Source organism: Lithobates pipiens, unplaced genomic scaffold, assembly GCF_037356315.1.
Source record: "Lithobates pipiens isolate NorthernLeopardFrog02 unplaced genomic scaffold, aLitPip1_a1.2 Scaffold_27, whole genome shotgun sequence".
Lineage (NCBI taxonomy): Eukaryota > Metazoa > Chordata > Amphibia > Anura > Ranidae > Lithobates > Lithobates pipiens.
Window position 1 is genome coordinate 159,738,602 of NW_027507788.1, and position 24,073 is coordinate 159,762,674.

The 24,073-nt window shown below is 41.6% G+C and overlaps 1 protein-coding gene across 1 annotated transcript in view; it reads left to right on the forward strand.

Annotated features, from left to right (window-relative positions):
- The window catches only part of SPA17 (sperm autoantigenic protein 17), a 125,533-nt gene that overhangs the window by 48,726 nt on the left and 52,734 nt on the right, over window positions 1–24,073 (forward strand). The window contains exon 6 of the mRNA XM_077457774.1: window positions 13,145–14,024. Coding sequence (XP_077313900.1) covers window positions 13,145–14,024 — 880 coding nt within the window. The remainder of the gene's footprint in view (window positions 1–13,144; window positions 14,025–24,073) is intronic.

A 24,073-nucleotide genomic window follows, 5' to 3' on the forward strand; every position in this document is an offset into this window, starting at 1 on the left:
TGGGCTCCTCTGCACCTGAAATCTGATGAGTGGAGTTTACAAAGGCAGATAGGGTGGAGATTATAGGAGATTTTATCTTAGGTGTGAGATATTTTCTTTGGAAGAGGGGTCATTTTGCTTGTTGGGGTAGATGTGTGTTAGTTACTCCTGGCCTCTGCACTGTGTGTTATCTACCACTAACCTCTGAACTCTGTGTTACTTACTACTTATCCTTGCCTTCCCTGTGTTAGTTAATACTGACCTCTGTTTTACTTACTACCGTTCCTTGCACCATGTGTTAGTTGCTACTGACCTCTGTGTTACATACTATTGACCCCTGCACTGTGTATTTCATGCTACTGACCTTTGGATTTTGTGCTACTTACTACTAACCCCTGCACTGTGTGTTACATACTCCTAACCCTTGGACTATGTGTACTTACTATTGACCCCAGCACTTTGCATTACTACTGACATCTTAATTCTGCGTTATTTACTACCGATCATTGAATTCCATGTTACTTAATACTGACCTCTGAACTCTGCATTACTAACTACTGACCCATGCGATCTCAGCTATGGTAAGTGTTTCAGGGTTTGTGCTAGCATTTATGGATTCCAGGAAGCATAGGATGTCTTATATGGTGAATAGCCAACCACAAAAATACGGAATTAAATCTTGTCTGATAAAGAGTAAATGCTGAACAAAATCACAGTCACCTGATCACAAATGTCTGTGCAATAAAAACAAAAGCAAAAAGTTAATTGGACGATTTCTTGAAGGGGCAGATTGCCCCCTTAACCGCTTGCCAACCAGCTGCCTCCAATTTACAGTGGCAGGTCGGCACGATCCCACGAACCATTGTAGCTATACATCTGCTTGCGGGATTGGGATAGTAGGTGCACGCCCGCTCCACAGGGTGGGTGCCAATGCTCATGGCCGATGGTCGCGATGACCGCCGGCCATGAGCGATCGCGGGTACGAGAAGCAGAACAGGGACGAGTGTGTGTAAACACACAAATCCCTGTTCTGTGAGGCGTGACAGATCGTGAGTTCCTATTAGCTAGAAACCACAATCTATCACTTCCTCTAGATCAGTCCCCTCCCCCTACAGTTAGAAACACAAACAGGGAACACAATTAACCCTTTGATCGCCCCCTAGTGTTAACCCCTTCCCTGCCAGGAACATTTTTACAGTAACATTTTTATCTTGATTATAAGGGCGAGTACATGGATTGCTGTATAATTGTCAATGGTCCCAAAAATGTCCAATGTGTCCGCCATAATGGAGCTGTTCCAATAAAAATCGCAGATCGCCGCCATTACCAGTAAAAAAATAAAAATGCTATAAATCTATCCCTTTTTTGTAGACGCTACAACTTTTGCACAAACCAATCAATATACGCTTATTGCAATTTTTTTTTTTTTTTTTTACCAAAAATATGTAGAAGAATACATATCGGCCTAAACTGAGAAAAAATTAGCTTTTTTTTCAAAAGAAATGGGGATATTTATTATAGCAAAAAGTACAAAATATTGCGGGTTTTTTTCAAAATCGTTGCTCTTTTTTTTGTTTATAGGGCAAAAAATTAAAAATGCAGAGGAGATCAAATACCACCAAAAGAAAGCTCTATTTGTGGGGAAAAAAGGACGTCAATTTTGTTTGGGTGTAGCATCGTACGACCGTGCAATTGTCAGTTAAAGCGATGCTGTGCTGAATCGCAAAAAATGGCCCGGTCATTCAACAGCCAAATCTTCCAGGGCTGAAGTGGTTAAAGAAGATATTTTTTAGCTATAGGTGGCATATGGTGGATTGAGTCAGTCCCTGGCCTCTTATAGGTCTTAAATATTCAAACAGTGAGATCTCCCTGACAAAATTCTGTCCTACACACTTGAGAGTTTTTGATGTCCCTGTCTACCTTTCTGTGTTACCCTTCCCTCCCTATGGGGTGTTCCCTCCAACCATTGTGTCTTTCAGCTAGCTGGTTGTACATAAGTCAATCTATTGATCAACTTGTGTACAACTAGTTTGTAGGGACTTTCCTGAATGGTCATTGCTTTCAGCTATAGCTGGCAGCACTGATCGTTGTATTCTGCTGGCGGGGAAGGCTCCCTGCAGGCGGAATACAATGGCTCAGGAGTGATTCCCCCTTCCACATCGAAAGTGCAGATATGGGAATCAGATTATTTTGTTTGTTTAACTCACTGGTTGAACGAAATACAAAAAAAAGAATCAGTACAGTACCTTAAAAAGAATTCACACCCCTTGAAATTTTCCACATTTTGTCATGTTACAATCAAAAAAATAAATGTATTTTATGTAATAGACCAACACAAAGTGGCACATAATTGTGAAGTGGAAGGAAAATTATAAATGGTTTTCAAAATGTTTTTGTGCATTTGTATTCAGCCCTCCTGAGTCAATACTTTGTAGATCCACCTTTCACTGCACTTACAGCTGCAAGTCTTTTTGGAGATGTCTCTACCAGCTTTGTACATATAGAGAGGGACATTTTTGCCCACTCTTCTTTGCAAAATTTCTCAAGCTCTGTCAGATTGGATGGAGAGCGTCTGTGAACAGCAGTTTTCAAGTCTTGCCGCAGATTCTCAATTGGATTTAGGTCTGGACTTTGACCGGGCATTTCTAACACATGAGTTGCTTTGATCTAAACCATTCCATTGTAGCTCTGGCTGTATATTTAGGGTCGTTGTCCTGCTGGAAGGTGAACCTCTGCCCCAGTCTCAAATCTTTTGCAGACTCTAATGGTCCGTACACACGATAGGATTTTCCGACAACAAATGTTGGATGTGAGCTTGTCGTTGGAATGTCCGACTGTGTGTAGGCTCCATAGAACATTTATTGTCAGAATTTCGGCCAACAAATGTTTGAGTGCAGGTTCTCAAATTTTCCGACAACAAGACTTGTCAGAAATTCCGAGCGTGTGTACACAATTCCGACGCACAAGTCCACACATGCTCGGAATCAAGCAGAAGAGCAACACTGGCTATTTAACTTAATTTTTCTCGGCTCGTCGTACATGTTGTACGCCACCACGTTCTTGATGTTCGTAAAATGACAAACCTTGCTAGAAGGCTTTAATTGGGATAAAATCTTAGGAACAAAGAACACAGATGAAGGATGGGTTCGCTTTAAGAGCATATTAAATAAAGGCATTAGCCAGTGCATCCCAATGGGTAATACATTTAAAAGAGCGAACAAAAGTCCTGGATGGCTTAACTCCAATGTAAAAATGCATATAAAAGGAAAAGAGAAGGCCTTCAAATAATACAAGGTTGAGGAAACATCATCAGCATTCAGACTTTATAAAGCATGCAACAAGAAATGAAAGGGTGCAACAAGGACAGCTAAGATAGAACACGAAAGACACATAGCGGAGAAGAGCAAAAAATCCCAAGAAATTCTTTAAGTATGTAAACAGTAAAAAAGGGAGGACAGACCATATTGGCTCCATAAAGAAAGAGGAGGGATATTTGGTTACAAAGGATGAGGAGATGGTGAAGGTATTGAATTTATTCTTCTCCTCAGTCTTCACAAGGGAATCGGGGGGCTTCAGTAATCAAAACTGCAGTGTTTATCCTCATGACACATCACAGGAAGCACCCTCATGGCTAACAGAGGACAGAATTAGAATTAGACTTGGGAAACTTAACATTAATAAAACCAACAGGACCAGATAGCTTGCACCTGAGGGTACTTAGAATACTCAGTCAAGTAATTTCCAGACCATTGTTCCTAATTTTTATGAGCAGTCTAGTCTACTGACTGTAATGCTACTAGCGGATTGGAGAAAAGCCAATGTAGCACCAATATTTAAAAAGGGCCCAAAATACATCCCTGGGAATTACAGACCAGTTAGCCTAACATCAATAGTATGCAAGCTCTTGGAGGGGATAAGGCACTATATACAAGATTTTAGTAATGAAAACTGTATCATTTGCAGTAATCAGCATGGATTCATGAAGAATCGTTCTTGCCAAACCAATCTATTAACCTTCTATGAGGAGGTGAGTTGCCATCTAGATAAAGGAAGGCCTGTAGACGTGGTGTATCTGGATTTTGCAAAAGTATTTGACACAGTTCCCCATAAACATTTACTGTACAAAATAAGGTCCGTTGGCATGGACAATAGGGCGAGTACATGGATTGAAAACTGGCTACAAGGGCGAGTTCAGAGGGTGGGGATAAATGGGAAGTACTCAGAATGGTCAGGGGTGTGTAGTGGGGTCTCCCAGGATTCTGCGCTGAGACCAATCCTATTTAATTTGTTCATAAACAACCTGGAGGATGGGGTAAACAGTTCAATCTCTGTATTTGCTGAGGATACTAAGCTAAGTAGGGCAATAACTTCTCTACAGGATGTGGAAACCTTGCAAGAAGATCTGAACAAATTAATGGGATGGGCAACTACATGGCAAATGAGGATTAATGTAGAAACATGTAAAACAATGCATTTGGCTGGCAAAAATATGAATGCAATCTATACACTGGAGGCAGAACCTCTGGGGGAATCTAGGATGGAAAAGGACCTGAGGGTCCTAGTAGATGATAGGTTCAGCAATGGCATGCAATGACAAGCTGCTATTAACAAAGCAAACAGAATATTGGCATGCATTAAAAAATGGATTAACTCATCAAACAAGGGCCTCTTGGCTGCTTCTCTGATGAATGCTCTCCTTGCCCGGCCTGTCAGTTTAGGTGGGTGGTCATGTCTTGGTAGGTTTACAGTTGTGCCATACTCTTTCCATTTTCGGATGATGGATTGAACAGTGCTCCGTGAGATGTTCAAAGCTTGGGATATTTTTTGATATCCTAACCCTGCTTTACACTTCTCCACATCTTTATCCCTGACCTGTCTGATGTGTTCCCTGGCCTTCATGATGCTGTTTGTTCACTTGAAGGTTGAATGTTCTCTAACAAACCTCTAAGGGCTTCACGGAACAGCGGTATTTATACTGAGATTAAATTACACACAGGTGAACTCTATTTACTAATTAGGTGACTTCTGAAGGAAATTGGTTCCACTCGATTTTAGTTTGGAGTAAAAGAGTAAAGGGGGGCTGAATACAAATGTACGACACACTTTTCACATATTTATTTGTAAAAAATGTTGAAAAGCAGTTATCATTTTCCTTCCACTTCACAATTGTGCTACTTTGTGTTGGTCTATCATACAAAATCCCAATAAAATACATTTACTTTTTTGGTTATAACATGACAAAATGTGGAAAATGTCATGGAGTATGAATACTTTTTCAAGGCACTGTATATACAATAATAAATGGTCAGATTCGCCTCTCGAAGGCCCTGGAACCAGTAGCTCAAGAAGATTTGTTGCTTTCTTTAGGTTACAACACTGTGTGGACAGGTAATTTTCCCAGCGCTAAACCTCATTTATCAAAGTGTCCCAGGAAACAATCGCCCAAGAAAAGTCAGTGTGATTTGTGCAAGAATGAACGTCAATATCTGATTGGTTAATACAAGTAATATGCAGACACCAATTGCCTGCCTTTATGGTACAGAATGCCTCCATAGAAAACATATTTTTACATCATCAAGTAAAGCCCAGTACACACTAAAAGAAAATCGCGCGGTTTTCCTCAATGTTTCACAGCAAGTCGAAACTGGGGCTCATAATAGTTATATGGAAATTCTCATACGACAAAGCCTTTTGTTGTTGTTATTACCTGTTTCTGATTATGCAGTCTTTCATATCTGATTTTTTTCTCATAGGAAAACCATACGAAATCATTACACATTAACCGGGCACTTTCACCCCCTTCCTGCCCAGGCCAATTTTCAGCTTTCAGCGCTGTCACACTTTGAATGACAATTGCGTGGTCATGCAGCACTGTACCCATATGACATTTTTATCAATTTTTTTCACACAAATAGAGCTTTCTTTTGGTGGTATTTTGTCACCACTGGGTTTTCTATTTTTTTTCCTAAATAAACAAAAAAGATTGAAAATTTAGAAAAAAAAACAACTTGTTTTTCTTTGTTTTTGTTACTAAATTTTGCAAATAAATGATCTTTCTTCACAAATTTTGTTCAAAATTTATTCTTCTACATTTCCTTGGTGAAAATAACCAACCAATAACCAGTGTTTATTATTTAGTCTGTAGGAAGGTTATAGCGTCCACAAACTATATATGTATGAAAATCGATTGGTCCTCATCTACTGCCAGCCCATCTCATTTCTTGAGGCCTGCAATTGCCAGGACAGTACAAATACCCCCAAATTACCAGTTTTTGGAAAGTAGACAGTTCAATGTATTTAGTAACAGGCATGGCCGGTTTTTTGTAATTTTTTGTCACAATTTTTTTTAAAAATGAAGAAAGAAAAATAAATAAAGTTCACTTTTTTTTTTTTTTACATACTATCACCAGTGCAGTGCAGTGTTATCATATGACTGGTGTGGCGGTGACCAGGGACACTGTAATAGTATTTTTATATAAAAAAATAAAAAAATCTACGATTTTTTTTTTAAATGCACTGTGACCAGAGCAATACAGTGTTACCACACTGTACTACTCTGGGGAAGTGATCAGGATTTTATTTATTTTTTTACACATTATGATTGCTTATATCAGGGGTCTCCAAACTTTTTAAACAAAGGGCTGGTTTATTGTCCTTTGGACTTTAGGAGGGTTAAATTGTGGCCAGCAGGAGTGTACATTTTCCTGGCATCAGTGGGAATAAAGATCACCACATTTGATATTGGGGGGGGAATAGTGCCCTATCATTGGAATCATAGGGAGGAATAGTGCCCCATTATTGGTGTCAGTGGGAGAAATAGTGCCCCATTGCTTTGTGTCAGATAGCAGAATAGTGTCTTGTATCAGAGGGAGAAATAGTGTTCCAAGGGCCAGATAAAGGCAAGCAAAGGGCCACATCCAGTCCCCAAGCTGCAGTTTGGAGACTACTGGCTTATACCATTGAATTTCATTGGTATAAGCAATCTTTCTTACAGAATTAAACTTATTAATTCAATGTGATTTGTTGTGATTAGCTGTTATTGACCAAAGCTAACCACATGGTACGGATGGGCTGATTGGCCCTGTCTGTACCAGGATCGCACTGCTGCACGACCAGTGCCTTCTGAGAGGACATCATACAGTATGACTCGTTAGCTCCGTTCACGTACGAGAAAACATGTAGGTTTGTCCCTTCGGAAATTTTCATTTGGAAAGTCTGAATTGGATGTCAAAAGTTGTGTGCACACTATGCGAAAATCAAACAATGGTGCCTGGTATGGAATTTTTCTTCCTATTTTCTCATAGTGTGTACTCCACTTTACATTTCCACCACGTACAACACATACGACGGGACTAGAAAAAGGAAGTTCAATAGCCAGTAGCCAATAGCTGCCCTTGCGTTGTTTTTGGTCCTTTGGAACAGAATACAGACGAACGGTTTTCCCCATAGGAATTGATTCCGTCTGAAAGATTTAAAACATGTTCTATTTCTAGGTCCATCAGAATTTTCGAAAGAAAAAGTCAGTTGAAGCTTACACACGATCAGAATATCTGATGGAATGAATCCGTCTGACCTTTTCTGCTGCAAAGTCTGACCGTGTGTACGCGGCATAAGGGTTACCATGTGTGTGATCTGGGGCAAGTGAATCATATACAGCCAAATACTGATACTGAGTTCTCAGTGTTTTATTGTACCGCCAGCAGCGTGTTAGTCACATCATTACATACTATAAAGCACCTTTCTGCTCACAAGTGTGAATTAGGTCACAATGAAACGGCTGAGAGCGAGCTGCGGAGCCCTGAAGCATCCAACATTGATGTCTTACTTCCCATGGAGTGCTCTGCACATACAGACCAGGGAAATCCTGCTATACAACCAAGAATGGAGGGACTGTGAGAACAGGATGGAAATACGATGCACAGTGGAATACTAATCATAGACATTTAATTCTGACCTTCAGCCTTCCCTGCAGTCTTGCACGGTTGCACAGACTCCTCTCTTATACTGAAATTGCTTCCTCTGATTTCACTGCACACTGTGAGCTTCTCACAATCTGCATTGGAAGCTGCAGCAAGTCAGAGGCTGTCTCATTTCCTGGCTGCAGGACGTCCAGTAACATTTAGCTATTTCCTCCTCAGCTTGACTGTCATTGGATTTCAGATCTTCCAAGCATGGAAGCTCAGCATCACATGTGGGCAGTACCTAGGATGGTCTGCATACAAATATAGCCTGCCTATGAATGCCTGTAGGCAGCTACAATCTGCTTTCTCCACAGCAGGCGGTGTTCAAACCGCAGAGGGAGAGGAATTCAAGAGGAACATGGTACCTCTATGGTTTCCTGGGTTACTGGGGCAGCTACTGTATCTGATTGAATGATTGCACTCCATGTGACTCTGGCGGCCTTTTTGGGTCAGGCAGAGCCTATTTAGGACTCTAGCTACTGGGGTTGATACACATTCTGCATGTAGACAATGTAGGGACAGGTCACCCTTCTGTCAGGGATAGTACTTAGCAGCAGGAAGAGGTTGAAGATGAGTAGGGAAAGTGCAGTGATACGCCATCTTTCCTGGAAGCCTCCCTGCTTGGGTACAGACTGGCCAGGCTGCACTCCACCCCTCTAGGCAGACGCTGTCGGCACACCTGGGACCTACTGCTAAACTCATCTCTGTACATTCTGTGAGTGCACCCGGTTGGGTTGTCGCCTTGCCAGGATAGTTGTTCTTTGCTAAGCTTCAATTCCAATACAGCTTTGTTTCTGCCACTGGACTCTGAGTGTTTACTGCCGCTGCACCACGCTGCCCACTGCTCTAAATTAATACCCAACCAAGACATTTTGATATTTGCATAACTCTTCCCAAGAGCCAGCCTACTGCTTGAATCAGGGCTGAAGGCTAACAGAAATGGAAGGCGCACACACCTAGTGCATTACCTTACCTGTGCGCCTTCCATTTCTGTTTTTCTTGTAGTTCCTTTCGGATTACCCCATCTGAGGAAGGCAGCATCCTCCCAGTGTTGGATACCATATATATTGTATCTTTCACACCACCATTTTATCTGACATCTGTTACTCCACACCTTGGAAGGCCTATTAGCGCTGGAAGTGACTGTGTGTTTTTTGTATCAGGACTGAAGGCTCTTGTGAGGAGTACTGAGGCGGCCCCTCCCACCGACCATGATCTGCCTGCAATACATAGAGAAGCACAGAGACCTAGTGAGGATTGGTATACAGTGGGGAGAATAATCATATGATCCCCTGCAGATTTTGTAAGTTTGCCCACTTACAAATAAATGAAGGGTCTATAGTTATTATGATAGGTGTATTTTAAGTGATAGAAACAAAATATCAACCAAAAATACAGAAAAAACACAATAAACAAATGCTATAAATTAAGTTGCAGTTCAGTAAGTAAAATAAGTATTTGATCCCCAAGCAAAACATGACTTAGCACTTGGTGGAGAAACCCTTGTTCACAAGCACAGAGGTAAGACGTTTCTTGTAGTTGGTTACCAGATTTGCACACATTTCAGGCAGAATTCCAATCTTCTTTATAGATCTTCTCTAATTTCTTAAGGTTTCTTGGCTGTCTCTTGGCATCTCAAAGTTTCAGTTCCTTCCATAAATTTTCTATAGCATTAAGGTCTGGAGACTGGCTAGGCCACTCCATGACCTTAACGTGCTTCTTCTTGAGCCACTCCTTTGTTGCCTTGTCTGTTTGTTTTGGGTCATTGTCATGCTGGAAGACCCATCCATGGCTCATCTTCAGTGTTCTGGCTGAGGGAAGAAGGTTCTCATCAAAGATTTTACAATACATGGCCCAGTCCCTGGGCCCTTAAATGTGGCAAAGTTGGCCTGTACCTTTATCAGAGAAACAGCCCCAAAGCATCATGTTTCCACCTCAGTGCTTGACTGTAAGGATGTGTTCTTAGTGTCATAGTCAGCATTTTTCTTCCTCCACGGTGAGTCGAGTCAATGCCTCATTTTTGGTCTCATCTCTATTTTGGTCTCATCTGACCACAGCACCTTCTCCCAATCCTTCTCTGAATCATTTCAATGTTCATTGGCATGACTGTACATGTGTCTTCTTGAGGAGGGGGACTTGCCGTGTTTGGGAGAATAAAAATGCTTGATATTACCCCAAGAACATCATCCCTACAGTCAAGCACAGAGATAGAAACATCATTCTTTAGGGCTGTTTCTCTGCTACAGGTACAGACTAACTTTGCCAAATTGAGGGGCCAATGGACGAGGCCATGTATTGTAAAATCTTGGGAGAGAACCTTCCTCCCTCAGCCAGAACACTGAAGATGGGTCATGGATGGGTTTTTCAGCATGACAATGACCCAAAACATACCACCAAGGCAACAAAGGAGTGGCTCAAGAAAAAGTACATTAAGGTCATGGAGTGGCCCAGCCCGTCTCCAGACCTTAATCCTATAGAAAATTAGAGGGTGATGAAACTTCAAGTTGGCAAGCGACAACCAAGAAACTTTAAGGATTTAGAGAAGATATGTATAGAAAAGTGCACCAAAATCCCTCCTGAGATGTGTGCAAATTTGGCCACTAACTACAACATCATAGCTCCACCAAGTACTAAGTCATGTTTTGCTTGGGAATCAAATACTTATTTTATTCACTGAACTACAACTCAATTTATAACATTTGTATCATGTGTTTTTTCTGGATTTTTGGTTGATATTATGTCTTGATCATATATGATAAAGATTATAGACCCTTCATTTCTTTGTAAGTGTGCAAACCTGCAAAATCTGCAGTTGATCAAATAATTATTTTCCCCAATGTATATTAGAAAATAGAAAGGTATTATCAATACATTTTATTATCATGTTGATAAGGGGGGAAAGGGGGAACCAGGGAAGGTAAAATATAAGCTGATTATACTTCATATTTAAGTATTAAGATTTTCCTTTAAAGTATATCTGAAGCCAAAGATTTTTTTGTTTTTGTGAGGATGAGGATGGAATGCAGAGGGATTAGAAACTTAGTAAATATTTAAATGTTCTCTGTGCCCACACTGGGAAGCTCATCCTCTCTATTTGTCCTACTGGCCATTGTCATAGAGATAGAGAGATTGTAAATCCCTCACTTTAAAAAAAATTACCTCTAATTTCATGTTGAGTCTTTGATACAGGAAGTCAAAGGAAATCTTTGCAATGGGATACAGACAGAGGTTTTGCCCACTGATATCTCTTTATAGCAAAAAAATAACAGTTTAATGTATATTATTCAGAAGACAGCTATGCAGACAAGAACCTCAACTCGGCTTTACAATTATTATTATTTTCCACTGCTATATTGTCTGTAAACCCCCCATGGCCTGTACCATTGTCATCTCAGTGAAGGGCATGTGAAACTCCCCGGGAACCATAGTAACTGATAACAGCCTAAAAACTTACCAGATTGTGCCAATTTCACCCAGGGGGAGCAAACAAAGATGCTTAGCAACATCTACGTTCTATGCTGGAGCATACCATTATGTACCAAGGGGAGAGCTATGCTATGAACAACCACCAGTTGGACCATACCACTTTTTTTGGGGGGGGGAGGGGGCATATGTGAATAAGCTTCCCTGTCATTATGTTGTCTGACTGTACCATTGTCATCCAAACATGTCTTGCCCGACTGTACTATGGAGATCTACTCTCTGTCTCCCCAGTCATTATATTGCCTAGCAACAGCCCAAATAGTGCAAGAGACCGTGCCATTGTTTTCAGGAATGAGGGGGGAGTGTTATTCGAAAAAACACAGGCATTTTCTTTTGTAACAATACTTTGTGCTCAGCAACATGGTGCCTAGAGAAGGAGAGGTTGAAGGAGGGAGCAATGGAGGGGGTGAAAGTTGGAGCAATGGAGAGGGTGAAAGGTGGAGCAATGGAGAGAATGAAAGATGGAGCAATGGAGGGAGTGAAAGATGGAGGGGCGGTGAAGGAGGGAGCAATGGTGGAGGTGAAGGTGCAATGGAAGAGGTGAAAAATGGAGTGGGTGGTGAAGGAGGGAGCACTGGTGGAGGTGAAGGTGCAATGAAAGAGGGAAAGATGGAGTGGGTGGTGAAGGAGGGAGCACTGGTGGAGGTGAAGGTGCAATGGAAGAGGTGAAACATGGAGTTATGAAGGGGACGAAGGAGAGAGCGATGGAGGAAATGAAGAAGGTAGCAATGGAAGGGGAGGGCTAGGTAGGGAGCAATAGAGAGAATAAATGAGGGGACTCTGTAGGGGGCAAGGAGGGGGCAAAGGAGGGATAAATGGAGGGGTGGAAATATAACAGTGATTCCACAAACTGAATAATCAAGTTGTGATTCTAAGAAGAGTCAAACATTTACTAAAAATGTAAAAAGAATCATTGATTTTTATAGCCTGAACCCTATAGTAAAAGAAGTCTGCTATCACTGACCTCCTTCTGATAATACTAGCTACCTTGGGTGTCTTTGGCTTTTTCTATCTTTTCCAAGTCAATAACTATAAAACAAACCTTTGGGTCCATTTCACCTATGCCTAACTCCAGCCTAATATTATTTTTTAAAATTTTGAATGGAGTTGGGGAAAAGCTAACATTTTTGTCAGGTTAATATTTCTGTCTGTGACTCCATTGGGGTGCTTTCTCTCATTTTCTGTGACATCTACACAAGAGAAAGGGGATGTGGTTGTCAACAAGGCAGGAAGGCATGTGAAGGCAGTGAACACATTGGAAGTAATTCTAACACTACTAAATAAGTGTTTACAATAGACTTCAAATCACTTTCTGCCCTAAAAGAAAGTAAGGGTGAATCTCTCCAGTGGAATCACAGATGACACTAAAAACCTGACCAAGGCTGTAAAAGCTGGAGAAGGTAAAATAGGAACAAAAATGAAATTGTTGCATCTAATGACCAATAAAAATTCTCATTTTATTTCTTAGAAAATAAAGGATTAAATCTGATTAGTTACTATGGGCAAAAATACTACCTTTGTTCACATGTTTCTTGCCTTTGTTTTTATATATAGTTCTTTTAGCATTGGTACGTCATTGTTTTTGATTCCCAGTAGTCACTGTGTGTCTGTCCTGGGACACCACCTGTCAGTTTGTCTGAGATCAGAAGTGACAAATGATCATTACTATCAGTGTGAAATTGTACATGTTGGTTTCAGTGTCTTCTGTGGTTTATCTCTAGGCCAAATATTGGACTTTCATCTTCAGAGGTCAACTCAGCTACTCAGGATGAAGAGCAGGCGACAGACAGGACTGACTTAGATTCTGCAGAACACATGGAACTCCCTCTTGTTGGATCAACAGCAGCGATAAAAGACATCTCTGATCCTGGGGTATCTCATGAGGACCCATCAAGTGCAGAAGCAAATATAACTGATGTTCCCGGCGACAGATCTGTAACGGAAGCCCTCACTTCAGACACAGCTCAGCAAGAACATCAGCACAGTGTGCAAAATGATGGGCTTCAGGTAGACACAACTGACGAGAAGGACACGGCTGTGGACAATAAGGTGAACCATGCGGGTATGACAGACGATGATGGGGTACAGGCTGCGGGTAAGGGAGATGAGATCTCTCCAGAAGACCCTGAATCTGAGGCTACAGAACCTCCTTCCTATGGGAAAGAGACAGTTACTGGCATGAAGATAGAACAAGAAAGCAACCAGGAACAAGATGAAGAACCTGAGTCATTGACTGTTACATCTGACCAAAACTTGGTAGAGGACATAAATGATCAAGTTTACGAAACCACTGACAACAGAAAGGACGAGGCAGCTGAACAACCCATTATAGAGGACAGTAGTGAGCAGACAGCTACGGTTACTGGACAGAGTGATGTAGTGGACACTGCTGAACAGGTGGCCGAGACCAATGGACACTCTAATGCAGAAGAAACCAGTGACCAGACAGCAGAGACAACTAACCAGCTTGCTATAGATGACTCCGGTGACCAGACAACTGAGACCAGTGTTACAGAGGAAACTGAGGAACAAAAAACTGAGAATAATGGAAACCAACCAGCTTCTGGTCCCATCCTAGATGGAGAAAGAGCTGGAGAGGAGGTAATGTCTAAACTGTTAAACATCATAACTGTGCATGCACCTTGGGTCTAAGGCTAACTATTCACTTTATTTGCACTTAAGCTTTAAAGTCAAACTCTAGCCAAAGCGTATTATTTCGTTTTGGAGGGAATGAGGAAGGATTCAAGCCTCTTTCAGGGTTTAATTGCCATCTGCCATCGAGAACATGTTGGCATATCCTAAAACTAGCTCAAGGAAAGTTCAAGAGTAACATAATGAAGTGTTATTTTAAAGAGTAGTGGATGCCTGGAACAGACTTCTGGCAAGGTTAGAACAATAAGTAAATGTAAAGGGGTCCTAGGGTCAAAAATCTGCAAGCAACTCCCCACTCCAGCCTCCTTAAATACATACCTTAGCCTAATCTCGATTCAGAGATGTGCATGAGAGTAGAGCCCCTCTCTGCTCTCTCTCTCCTCATTGGCTCGGACACAGCAGTGGTAGCCATTGGCTGTCAATCACAGGAGGGAAGGTTGGCTTGGCCGGAAAGGCCAGCTCAGGCTATTATGGACACACAGAGCCAGTTTGGGAGCGAGCAGTTTGCTACACTCAGCAGGGGGAGCTAGAGTCGGGGGACCATAGAAGAGGCTGATCGGGGCTGCTGTGTGCAAAACATGTTCATTATTTTTTAGGAAATAATCATTGAGCCTTTTATAGCACTTTAAACATACTTGGGTCAAAGATGGATCTATACTAAGAAATGTCTATTTTTGCTGTCACTCTTCTATGTATCTCTCTGTATGCTTTTTGGGGAAATTCCCCCTACATTCTGTCAGGACAGGAAGCGACAGAAGATCTCTCCAACAGGGACACAGACAGAAACACAGGGGAACAGTTAGCACTCCTGACAATGTTTTATTTCTATCCATCTCTTTCTGTCCTGGTGTGGTGACAACCAATCCCCAATTTCTTATAAAGGTGTCATTATTAACAGGAAGTGAAAGAAAAGCCCCCAATTGGGTTACATGCAAAAACAAACAACAGACACATTTTACCTTTGCACATTCTGTGCAAAAGAAAAAAAAAGTCTTGAGTTAGAAACACAGAAGTTGTATAATTTTTGTATACAGTTTCCTGTATTTTTGCATATTGTTTTGTTTTTATTATTTTAGTACTTGACAATATTGTTTTTTTTTTCTCTAACATTACATCTCTGAATATTTTCCGACCTTATTAACAATGCAAAACTATTTTACACCCTGTCACAAACCTAACATGTATATCAGTGGCGTTGGTTTCAGTTAATCAGATTCATATGGAGCACAAAGGCTCCAGTGTGGAAGCTTTAAAACAAAAGCATAAGAAAAGAAAAAATAAATAAACGTTTTAGGTTCTTTTTTTTAAAATAGGGACAAATAAGAAAAAAGTGATTCAGCAAATCAGCAGGTCCGGCGGCCATGATGGCCGCAGGGACCCGCCAATCGGTCACAGGAGAGGCAGAACCGCAGTCTGCCTATGTAAACAAGGCAGACTGCCGTTATATGAGGAAGGAAGATGGGGATCTTGTGTTTCTGCTAAGCAGAAACACAGATCTCTGTTTTCCTTCAGTTACAGCATTCTCCCCATAGTTAGAAAGCATTCACTAGGAGCACACATAACCCTTTGATCGCCCCCTGATGTTAACCCCTTCCATGCCAGTGTCATTTATACAGTGACACTGCCTTTTTTTTTAGCACTGATTACTGTATTGGTGTCACTGGTCCCCAAAAAGTGCCAGTTAGTGTCAGATTTGTCCACCGCAATGTCGCAGTCCTGCTAAAAATCACTGATCGCAGCCATTACTAGTAAAAACAATAATAATAAAAAAAAGTCCATAAATCTATCCCTTAGTTTGTAGATGCTATAACTTTTGTGCAAACCAATCAATATACGCTTATTGTGATTTTTATTTTTTTTATCAAAAACATGTAGCAGAATACATATTGGCCTAAACCGATGAAGAAATTAGATTTTTTAAATTTTTTTATTGGATGTATTTTATAGCAGAAAGTAAAAAATATTGTTTTTTTTTTCCAAATTGTCGGTCAGTTTTTTGTTCATAGCCCAAAAAAATAGAAAAAATGCAAAGGCAATCAAATACCACCAAAAGAAAGCTCTATTTGTGGGAAAAAGTTTATTAAAATACAGTTTTGCACGACCACGCAATTGTCAGTTAAAGCGAAGTAGTGCTGTATCGCAAAAAATGGCCTGGTCAGGAAGGGGGTAAAACCTTCCGGAGTTGAAGTGGGTAATGATTACTTTTATATCAGCCTGCAGCTCAGCTTTAAAGACCCCCTCTTACCCAAAGACCAGTAACATTTTAAGAGAGGGAGGCAGGGTTTGATTCTTGCTGCATCTGCTATGAAACCAGCACTGGAGCAACTGTTATGCCCTGTACACACGGTCGGACATTCCGACGACAAAATCCATTGGATTTTGTCCGACGGATTTGGCCCAGACTTGTCTTGCATACACACGGTCGCACAAAGTTGGCAGAAAATCTAATCGTTCAGAACGAGGTGACGTAGAACACGTATGACGAGACTATAAAGGGGGTAGTAGCCAATAGCTTTCATCTTGTAATTTATTCTGAGCATGCGTGGCACTTTGTCCGTCGGAATTGTCTACACCCGATCGGAATTTAAACGATCGGATTTTGTTGTCGGAAAATTTTAGATCCAGATCTCAAACTTTGTGTGTCGGAAATTCCGACGGAGCCCACACACGTTCGGATTTTCTGACAACAAGATCTGATTGCACATTTTCCGTCGGAAAGTTCGACCGTGTGTACAGGGCATTAGACTTAATATGCTTGGACTTAAAAGTATACATTTAACAATGTATTCATGAAATCAGGGCTCTTATAATTTGTATCTATTATTCCTGCTTGGAGTTCAACTTTTTTAATTGAAATGAAAAAAAAAATGCAAAAATGTGTGTCAAATCTAAAAATGACACCCAATATCTAAGAAAAGCTGACCCAAAAAACAAAGTGAGCACAAAATGATAGAGCCTGGCTGAGCTCCGACCTCCTGTAAGTGGGTCTCCGGTGACGGTGGGTTTGTTAGAGGAACCAAGAGAGTGTTGTGGGGTGATGGCTCTGTGGCTGCCTCGGCTCCGCTCTGCACTTTCATACTTTTTCTGCTTTCCGCTTCTTTACCGCTTATGTAACAAGCAATATGTCAATGGCATTTTGGAGACACAGCGGCGTTACTTTTCCTGGTTATTAATTTAATTGGCAGCTGAGGGAATTGAAGCCGTGAGAGACATCTAAATTTGGAAGAAGGGTTGCATGATTGTAGCTGTGTGTTTGGAACATATTGAGGGAGGGCATGACAAGCTGTCAGTTAGCGAGAGGTTACAGCGACAGAAGCGGTATCGAGAATTCAGATTTCTGTGCAACTTTCACGTATCTCTGAGGATTCAGCCTCGGGGCCTTTTGTTATGGCTCATCCAATCCACTCTCGCATAGAACGGTTCTCTTTATTTTAGATTAAAAATAACTGACCTTGTTTTACAAAGTGTTCGCAGGATCCGTTTGTTGTCCGTAGCAACCGGATTCATTATTCCAATGCAAGTCAGCGAACTGCGAATGACATTAATGAGGCTCATCACGCTTTGTCTTTTCGTTTTAGCACTGCTCACCTTATTCTGCTTAATTTGGAATAAAACCTACCAGTCTGATTTCCAATTGGGTGATTTATATAGCAACTCTGTTTAAAATAAAAAAGATTAAATTCTGTTTTCAAGCATTTGCTGCACGGTTTATAAATTAACATAAGTGTTTATTAATTATTATTTATTTAGCGAGAGAGAAACCCAGACTGTGAGGATTATTTACGAAAGGCAAATCCACTTTGCACTACAATTACAAACTACAAGTGCAAAGTGCACTTGAAATTGCGCTGAAAGTGCACTTGGCAGTGCAGTCGCTGTAGATCTGAGGGTTAGATCTGAAATGAGGGGAAGCTCTGCTGATTTTATCATCCAATTATATGCAAGCTAAAATTCTGTTTTTTATTTTCCTTGCATGTCCCCCTTGGATCTACAGCGACTGCACTTCCAAGTGCACTTTCAGTGCAATTTCAAGTGCACTTTGCACTTGTAGTTTGTACTTGTAGTGCGAAGTGGATTTGCCTTTCATAAATAATCCCCACAATCTGGGTTTCTCTCCCACTAAATAAATAATAATTATTAAACACTTATGTTAATTTATGAACCATGCGGCATATGCTTGCAAACAGAATTTAATCATTTTTATTTTAAACAGAATTGCTATATAAATCGCCCAATTGGAAATCAGACTAAATAACCCCCTTTGTGTGGATATATAGAAGAGAAACTGAGTACCATAAGAACAACTTTACTATGTACCATTAAAAATCTATTGCACAACATTAAAAATTACTCTCCACATAGGGGTTTACAACATACAAAGATTCAGATTATACAGTTCACATGTGGACTCAACGCATTTCGGTAATCCTTCTTCAGGAGACCGTGTGACAGAATCAGTACACTGGAACCCTCTCCATATCTTTAATAGAGTAATAATATCAGCCAGTAAGGTAGACTGGTATTCATATTGTAGCATGTGCATGTTGCCCATAGAGGTGCAAATGAGTAAGCCAAGGTGAAGCCACTGCCTCTCAAATGGAAAATTGGGGTACAATCAATAAACAGCCAATAGTCTTGTACACGTAATGTTAAAATAAAAAGACTGACTTCCTAATGGGAAACCATCCAGATCCAATGTGAGTAAGGCACCATAAGGAGAGTATGGTAGTCAAAGTAGTCAAGGCACATATATTCCAAAGAAGGGGCTCTCATAAGTATCTTAGAAACAAACTCCGCTCACATCATTCCAACCTGGTGCTCAGTTTCTCTGCTATATATCCACACAAAGTCTACGACTACATATTCTCTTCATAGTTGTTCATAGTTAATAGATCTGATTACATTTTTTTTATCAATTTTAAAAGCTGGGAGGGGCTGCTAATATGCAAATAATGTAAAATAAAAAAAATTGAAAGCTAAATAAAAATAATAAACTACATTTTACAAAGTTACAGTACATAGTTGGTGAGGTTGAAAAAAAGACACCAGTCCATCCAGTTCAACCTATGATGTGTGTGTGTTTATATCAATAGTACATTGTATATCCCTGTATGTTGTGATTGTTAAGGTGCCCATCTAATCGTTTTTTTAAACTATCAACGCTCCCTGCTGATACTACTGCTTGTGGAAGAGAATTCCATATCCTTACCACTCTGACAGTAAAGAACCAGCTTAGCAGTTTAAGATTAAACCACTTCTCTTCCAATTTTAGTGAATGGCCACATGTCTTTTTTAAATTCCTTGTCACCGAAAAGTTTTTCCCTATGCTAAGGTCACCAGTACGGAATTTGTACATCTATATCATATCCCCTCCCAAGCATCTCTTCTCCAGAGAGACTAAGTTCAATGCTTGTAGTCTTCTCCCATAGCTGAGGTCCTCTTGTCTCTTTATTAGCTTTGTTGCCCTTCTCTGGATTCTCTCCATTTCCTGCACATCCCTCCTGAGAACTGGTGCCCAGAACTGGACGGCATACTCAAGATGTGTTCGGACCAGAGTCTTGTAGAGTGGGAGAATCATTGTTTTATCTCTTGTGTTAAACCCCTTTTTTAACCACTTACCGCCCGCCCTATAACAAAATGACAGTGGCAAAGTGGTTTCATAATCCTGACCGGACGTCATATGACGTGATCAGGATTTTGAGCCGCTGCATTCCCCCGTGGGCGCGCATCGCGGCGATCGTTGTTTGGGGGGTGTCAGTCTGACACCCTGCAACTACGATCTCAATAAAGAGTCTCCAACAGAGACTCTTTACCACGTGATCAGCCGTGTCTAATCACGGCTGATCACAGTGTAAATAGGAAGAGCCAGTGATCGGCTTTTCCTCACTCGTGTCTGTCAGACGCGAGTAGAAGAGAGCCGATCGGCTGCTCCTCTGACGGGGGGTCTGTGCTGAACGATTATCAGCACAGCCCCCCCGAAGATGCCCACACTGGACCACCAGGGACGCCACCAGACCACCAGGGATGCCCAGGACAAGGTATGCCACCCTAGACCACCAGGGATTCCAGTCAGTGCCCATAATGGATGCCAAACAGTGCCCACAACGGGCATCACTGATTGGCATGCATTATTGTTTGGCACTGATTGGCATCCATTAGTACAGTATATTATAATACAATGCCGCCTATCAGTTCCCATCTGTGCCGCCTATCAGTGCCCATCCGTGCCACCTATCAGTGCCCATCCATGCCCATCTGTGCCGCCTACCCATGCCCATCTGTGCCGCCTACCCATGCCCACCTGTGCCGCCTACCCATGCCCATCCGTGCCGCCCATCCATGCCAATCCATGCCAGCTATCAGTGCCAATTTGTGCCACCTATCAGTGCCCATCCGTGTCGCCCATCAGTTCCACCCATCAGTGCCACCTATCAGTGCCCATCAGTGCCGCCTATCAGTGCCACATATCAGTGTCCATCAATGCCACCTCATCACTGCCACTTCATTGGTTACTTATTTACAAAGTTTTGAAACTGAAACAAAAACATTTTCGGTATTTTTTTATTTGTTTAGCAAAAAATAAAAACCGCAGAGGTGATCAAATACCACCAAAAGAAAGCTCTATTTGTGGGAAAAATTTCATTTGGGTACAGTATAGCATGACCGCGCAATTGTCACTCAAAGTGCGACAGCGCTGAAAGCTCAAAATTGGTCTGGGCAGGAAGGTGTTTAAGTGCCCTGTATTTAAGTGGTTAATGCATGCCAATATTTTTTGTCTTTACTTGCAGCAGCTTGACATTGCGCGCCATTGCTGAGCATGTCATCTACTAGGACCCCCAGGTCCTTTTCCATCCTATATTCCCCCAGAGGCTCTTCCCCTTATATTTTTGGCACCCAAATGCATTACCTTACATTTTTCAACATTAAATCTCATCTGCCATGTAGTTGCCCACCCCATTATTTTATTTAGGTCTTCTCGAAAGGTTTTCATATCCTGCGTAGACGTTATTGTCCTGTTTAGTTTTGTGTTGTCCGAAAATACCTCTAGATCATTTATGAATAAATTAAACAGAATTGGTCCTAGGACAGATCCCTGGGCAGGGATAAGCAAGTTGTCCATACATGGACACTGGTGTCTGTGAGCAGTCCTTGCAGGGTCATCGGCTGCTGGTCAGCTTGACATGGCATTACTTCTGGTTTTTAACATTGGCGTCTACGGGAAATTTTGGTCAGCTTGACATGACACTGCTTCCGGACCATAAGTGACATGAACACCAGACTTGGAAACCACTGAGAGGGGACCCAGGACTACAACATTTGGGGTCAGCCAGCATAGTCCTGGGTCCCCTTAACGTGTTCCCCAAGTTTGGTGTTCCCTTCACTTATGGTTTGAGAGCAGTGCCATGTTAATTTGACCAAGATTTTCCAAAGACATCAATGTTAAAGTAATTGTAAAGTTTTTTGTTTTTTTTAACAACAAACATGTTATACCTAACTCCTCTGTGCAAGGGTTTTGCACAGAGCTGCCCTGATCCTCCTCTTCTGGGGTCCCCGTTAGATCTCCTGGCTCCTCCTCCGCATTGAGTGCCCCCATGGAGAGCTGCATTCCATAGGGGCACTCGTGCGGGCACGCTCTTGAGTCTGACTCCTGCTGCTGCATCAATTGACACAGACAGCAGGACTTGGCCCTCCCCCCCCCCACCCCTGGCCCCCGCGTCACTGGATTTTATTGACAGCAGCTGGAGCCACTTTCTCACGCTGATAATAATTTATCCAATAAGGACCTGAGACAGCGGCTGGAGCTGCTGGGCTCATTCTCGTCACTGGAAAGATTGTGTTCAGGTAAGTAAAAGGGGGGCTCTAGGGGGTAGTTGCACCACAGAAGGTTTTTTTGCATTAAGGTGAAAAACCTCGAGACTTTGCACCTCGTTTAAATGTTATAAACCGGGAGCAGTGCCATGTCAAGCTGACCAAGATTTCCAATAGAGCTAGTGTATTTACATACATCGAGAAGAGAAAAAAGGTATTGCTTCACTTTAAGTACATTTTCGTTTTACATACATGCTCTGGTCCCATTGGGGTTGACTTACTAAAGGCAAATCCACTTTGCACTACAAGTGCACTGAAAGTGCAGTTGGAAGTGCGCTTGTAAGTGCAGTCGCTGTAGATTGCTGTAGATCTGAGGGGAAGCTATGAAATAAGGTGAAGCTCTGCTGATTTTATCATCCAATCGTGTACAAGCTAAAATGCTGTTTTTTATTGCATGTCCCCCTCGGATCTACAGCGACTTTACTTATAAGTGCACTTGTAGTGCAAAGTGGATTTGCCTTTTGTAAATAACCCCCATTGTGTGCTTAAAAGTGGGGTATGCCTGTATATATTCTTTGCAGGGAAAGAGCCTGGAGTGTGTTGCAGGAAAACCTGGGGAATATACAGGTGAAAAGGTAAGAGTAAAAAGTTATCTATTCTATGAGGGACCTGCTGCTGTTACCTGCTCTAAATGGGGATCTATGGAGACCCTGCTCAATGGGGGATTTTTGGGGGGACCCTGGCCTGCTGTAAAGGGGGTCATGTTGGCTAAATATATATATTCTTTGCAGGGAGAGCCTGGAACACCTGGCGGTGCAGGAAAACCTGGTATCATGGGGAATATAGGTGAAAAGATAAGGGGCTAAAGGGGGATCTATGGGGACCCTGGCCTGTTCTAAAGGGGGATCTATGGGGACCCTGCTTGTAGACAGAGTGTTTTTTGATGGTTTTAATTTGAAATGTACCTTGGTGTCCTTCACTAAGGCCTCCCAGGAAAATCGGATCCAAAGATCGGGTCCGAAGGGGTTAAAATTATGGTCTTGGTTTCTGTATCCCCTCCGTTTCATTTGTGAAGACTGAGGAGAAGAATACATTCAAAACCTTTGCCTTCTCACTGACTTTTGTAGCCAAAATCCCTTCATCATCTTTATGGGGCCAATATGTTCTGGCTTCCCTTTCATACTATTTATATACTTGAAGAATTATTTTTTTATTTTTATTTTTTTACTCTCCTCCTCTATGTGCCTTTCGTATTCTATCTTAGCTGCCGTGATTACACTCTTACATTTCTTATTGCATTCTTTGTAGTGTTGGAATGCTGACAATGACGCCCCAGCCTTGTATTTTTTGGAAGATTTTTCTTTTTCATTTATATGCATTTTTACATTGGAGTTTCGCCACCCAGGATTTATTTTAGCTCTTTTAAAAAAAATTTCCATTGAAATGCACTGGCAAATTGTCAGAAACCATGAATTAGACTGAGACATAAGTACAATTAAATCACACTTGTTTATTAATAAAAATAAAAAGGTAAATAGAAAAATTGTAGTCAAGCATAGCCAGAGTCCAGTAACCAGATCGGGTAGTCAGCCAGTCCAAAGTTCAATAACCAGATCAGGTAATCAGCCAGGCCTGGAGTCAGGGATCCAAGTAGAGCAACTGCAAGCAGGATAAAGAGCCAGGAGGGATGTCAGCAAGCCAGTCTTGAAACAAACCGCAGGAGATGGTTCCTTGTGATGTGACCAACGCAAAGGCAGAGGTGAAGTGAGCTGGAAGGCTTTAAGTAGGCAGGTCAGATGAGCATCATCGGGAACAGCTGGTAACTGTGGAGAGAGAAGAGAGCTGGCAATTAGCCGACAGCTGAGCGGCCAGCCCAGAGAAGGAAGGGCTAAGCCAGCCCTGACACAAATACCTTTATTTAGTATGCTTTTAGAGCACTCCCATTCTTCTTCCACGTTCTTTGTTCCTATGATATTATCCCATTCAATTTCGTCTAGCAAAGAGCGCAATTTAGGGAAGTTGGCTCTTTTGAAATTCAGTGTCCTTGTATTAACCTTGTGCTTCCTATTTCTGTGATTTATACTGAAACTAATTGACCTGTGGTCACTGTTTCCTAAGTTGCCCCATAATTCTACATCCATAATCAAATCTGTTTTGTTAGTAATCAGTAGGTCTAGTAATGCTTTGTT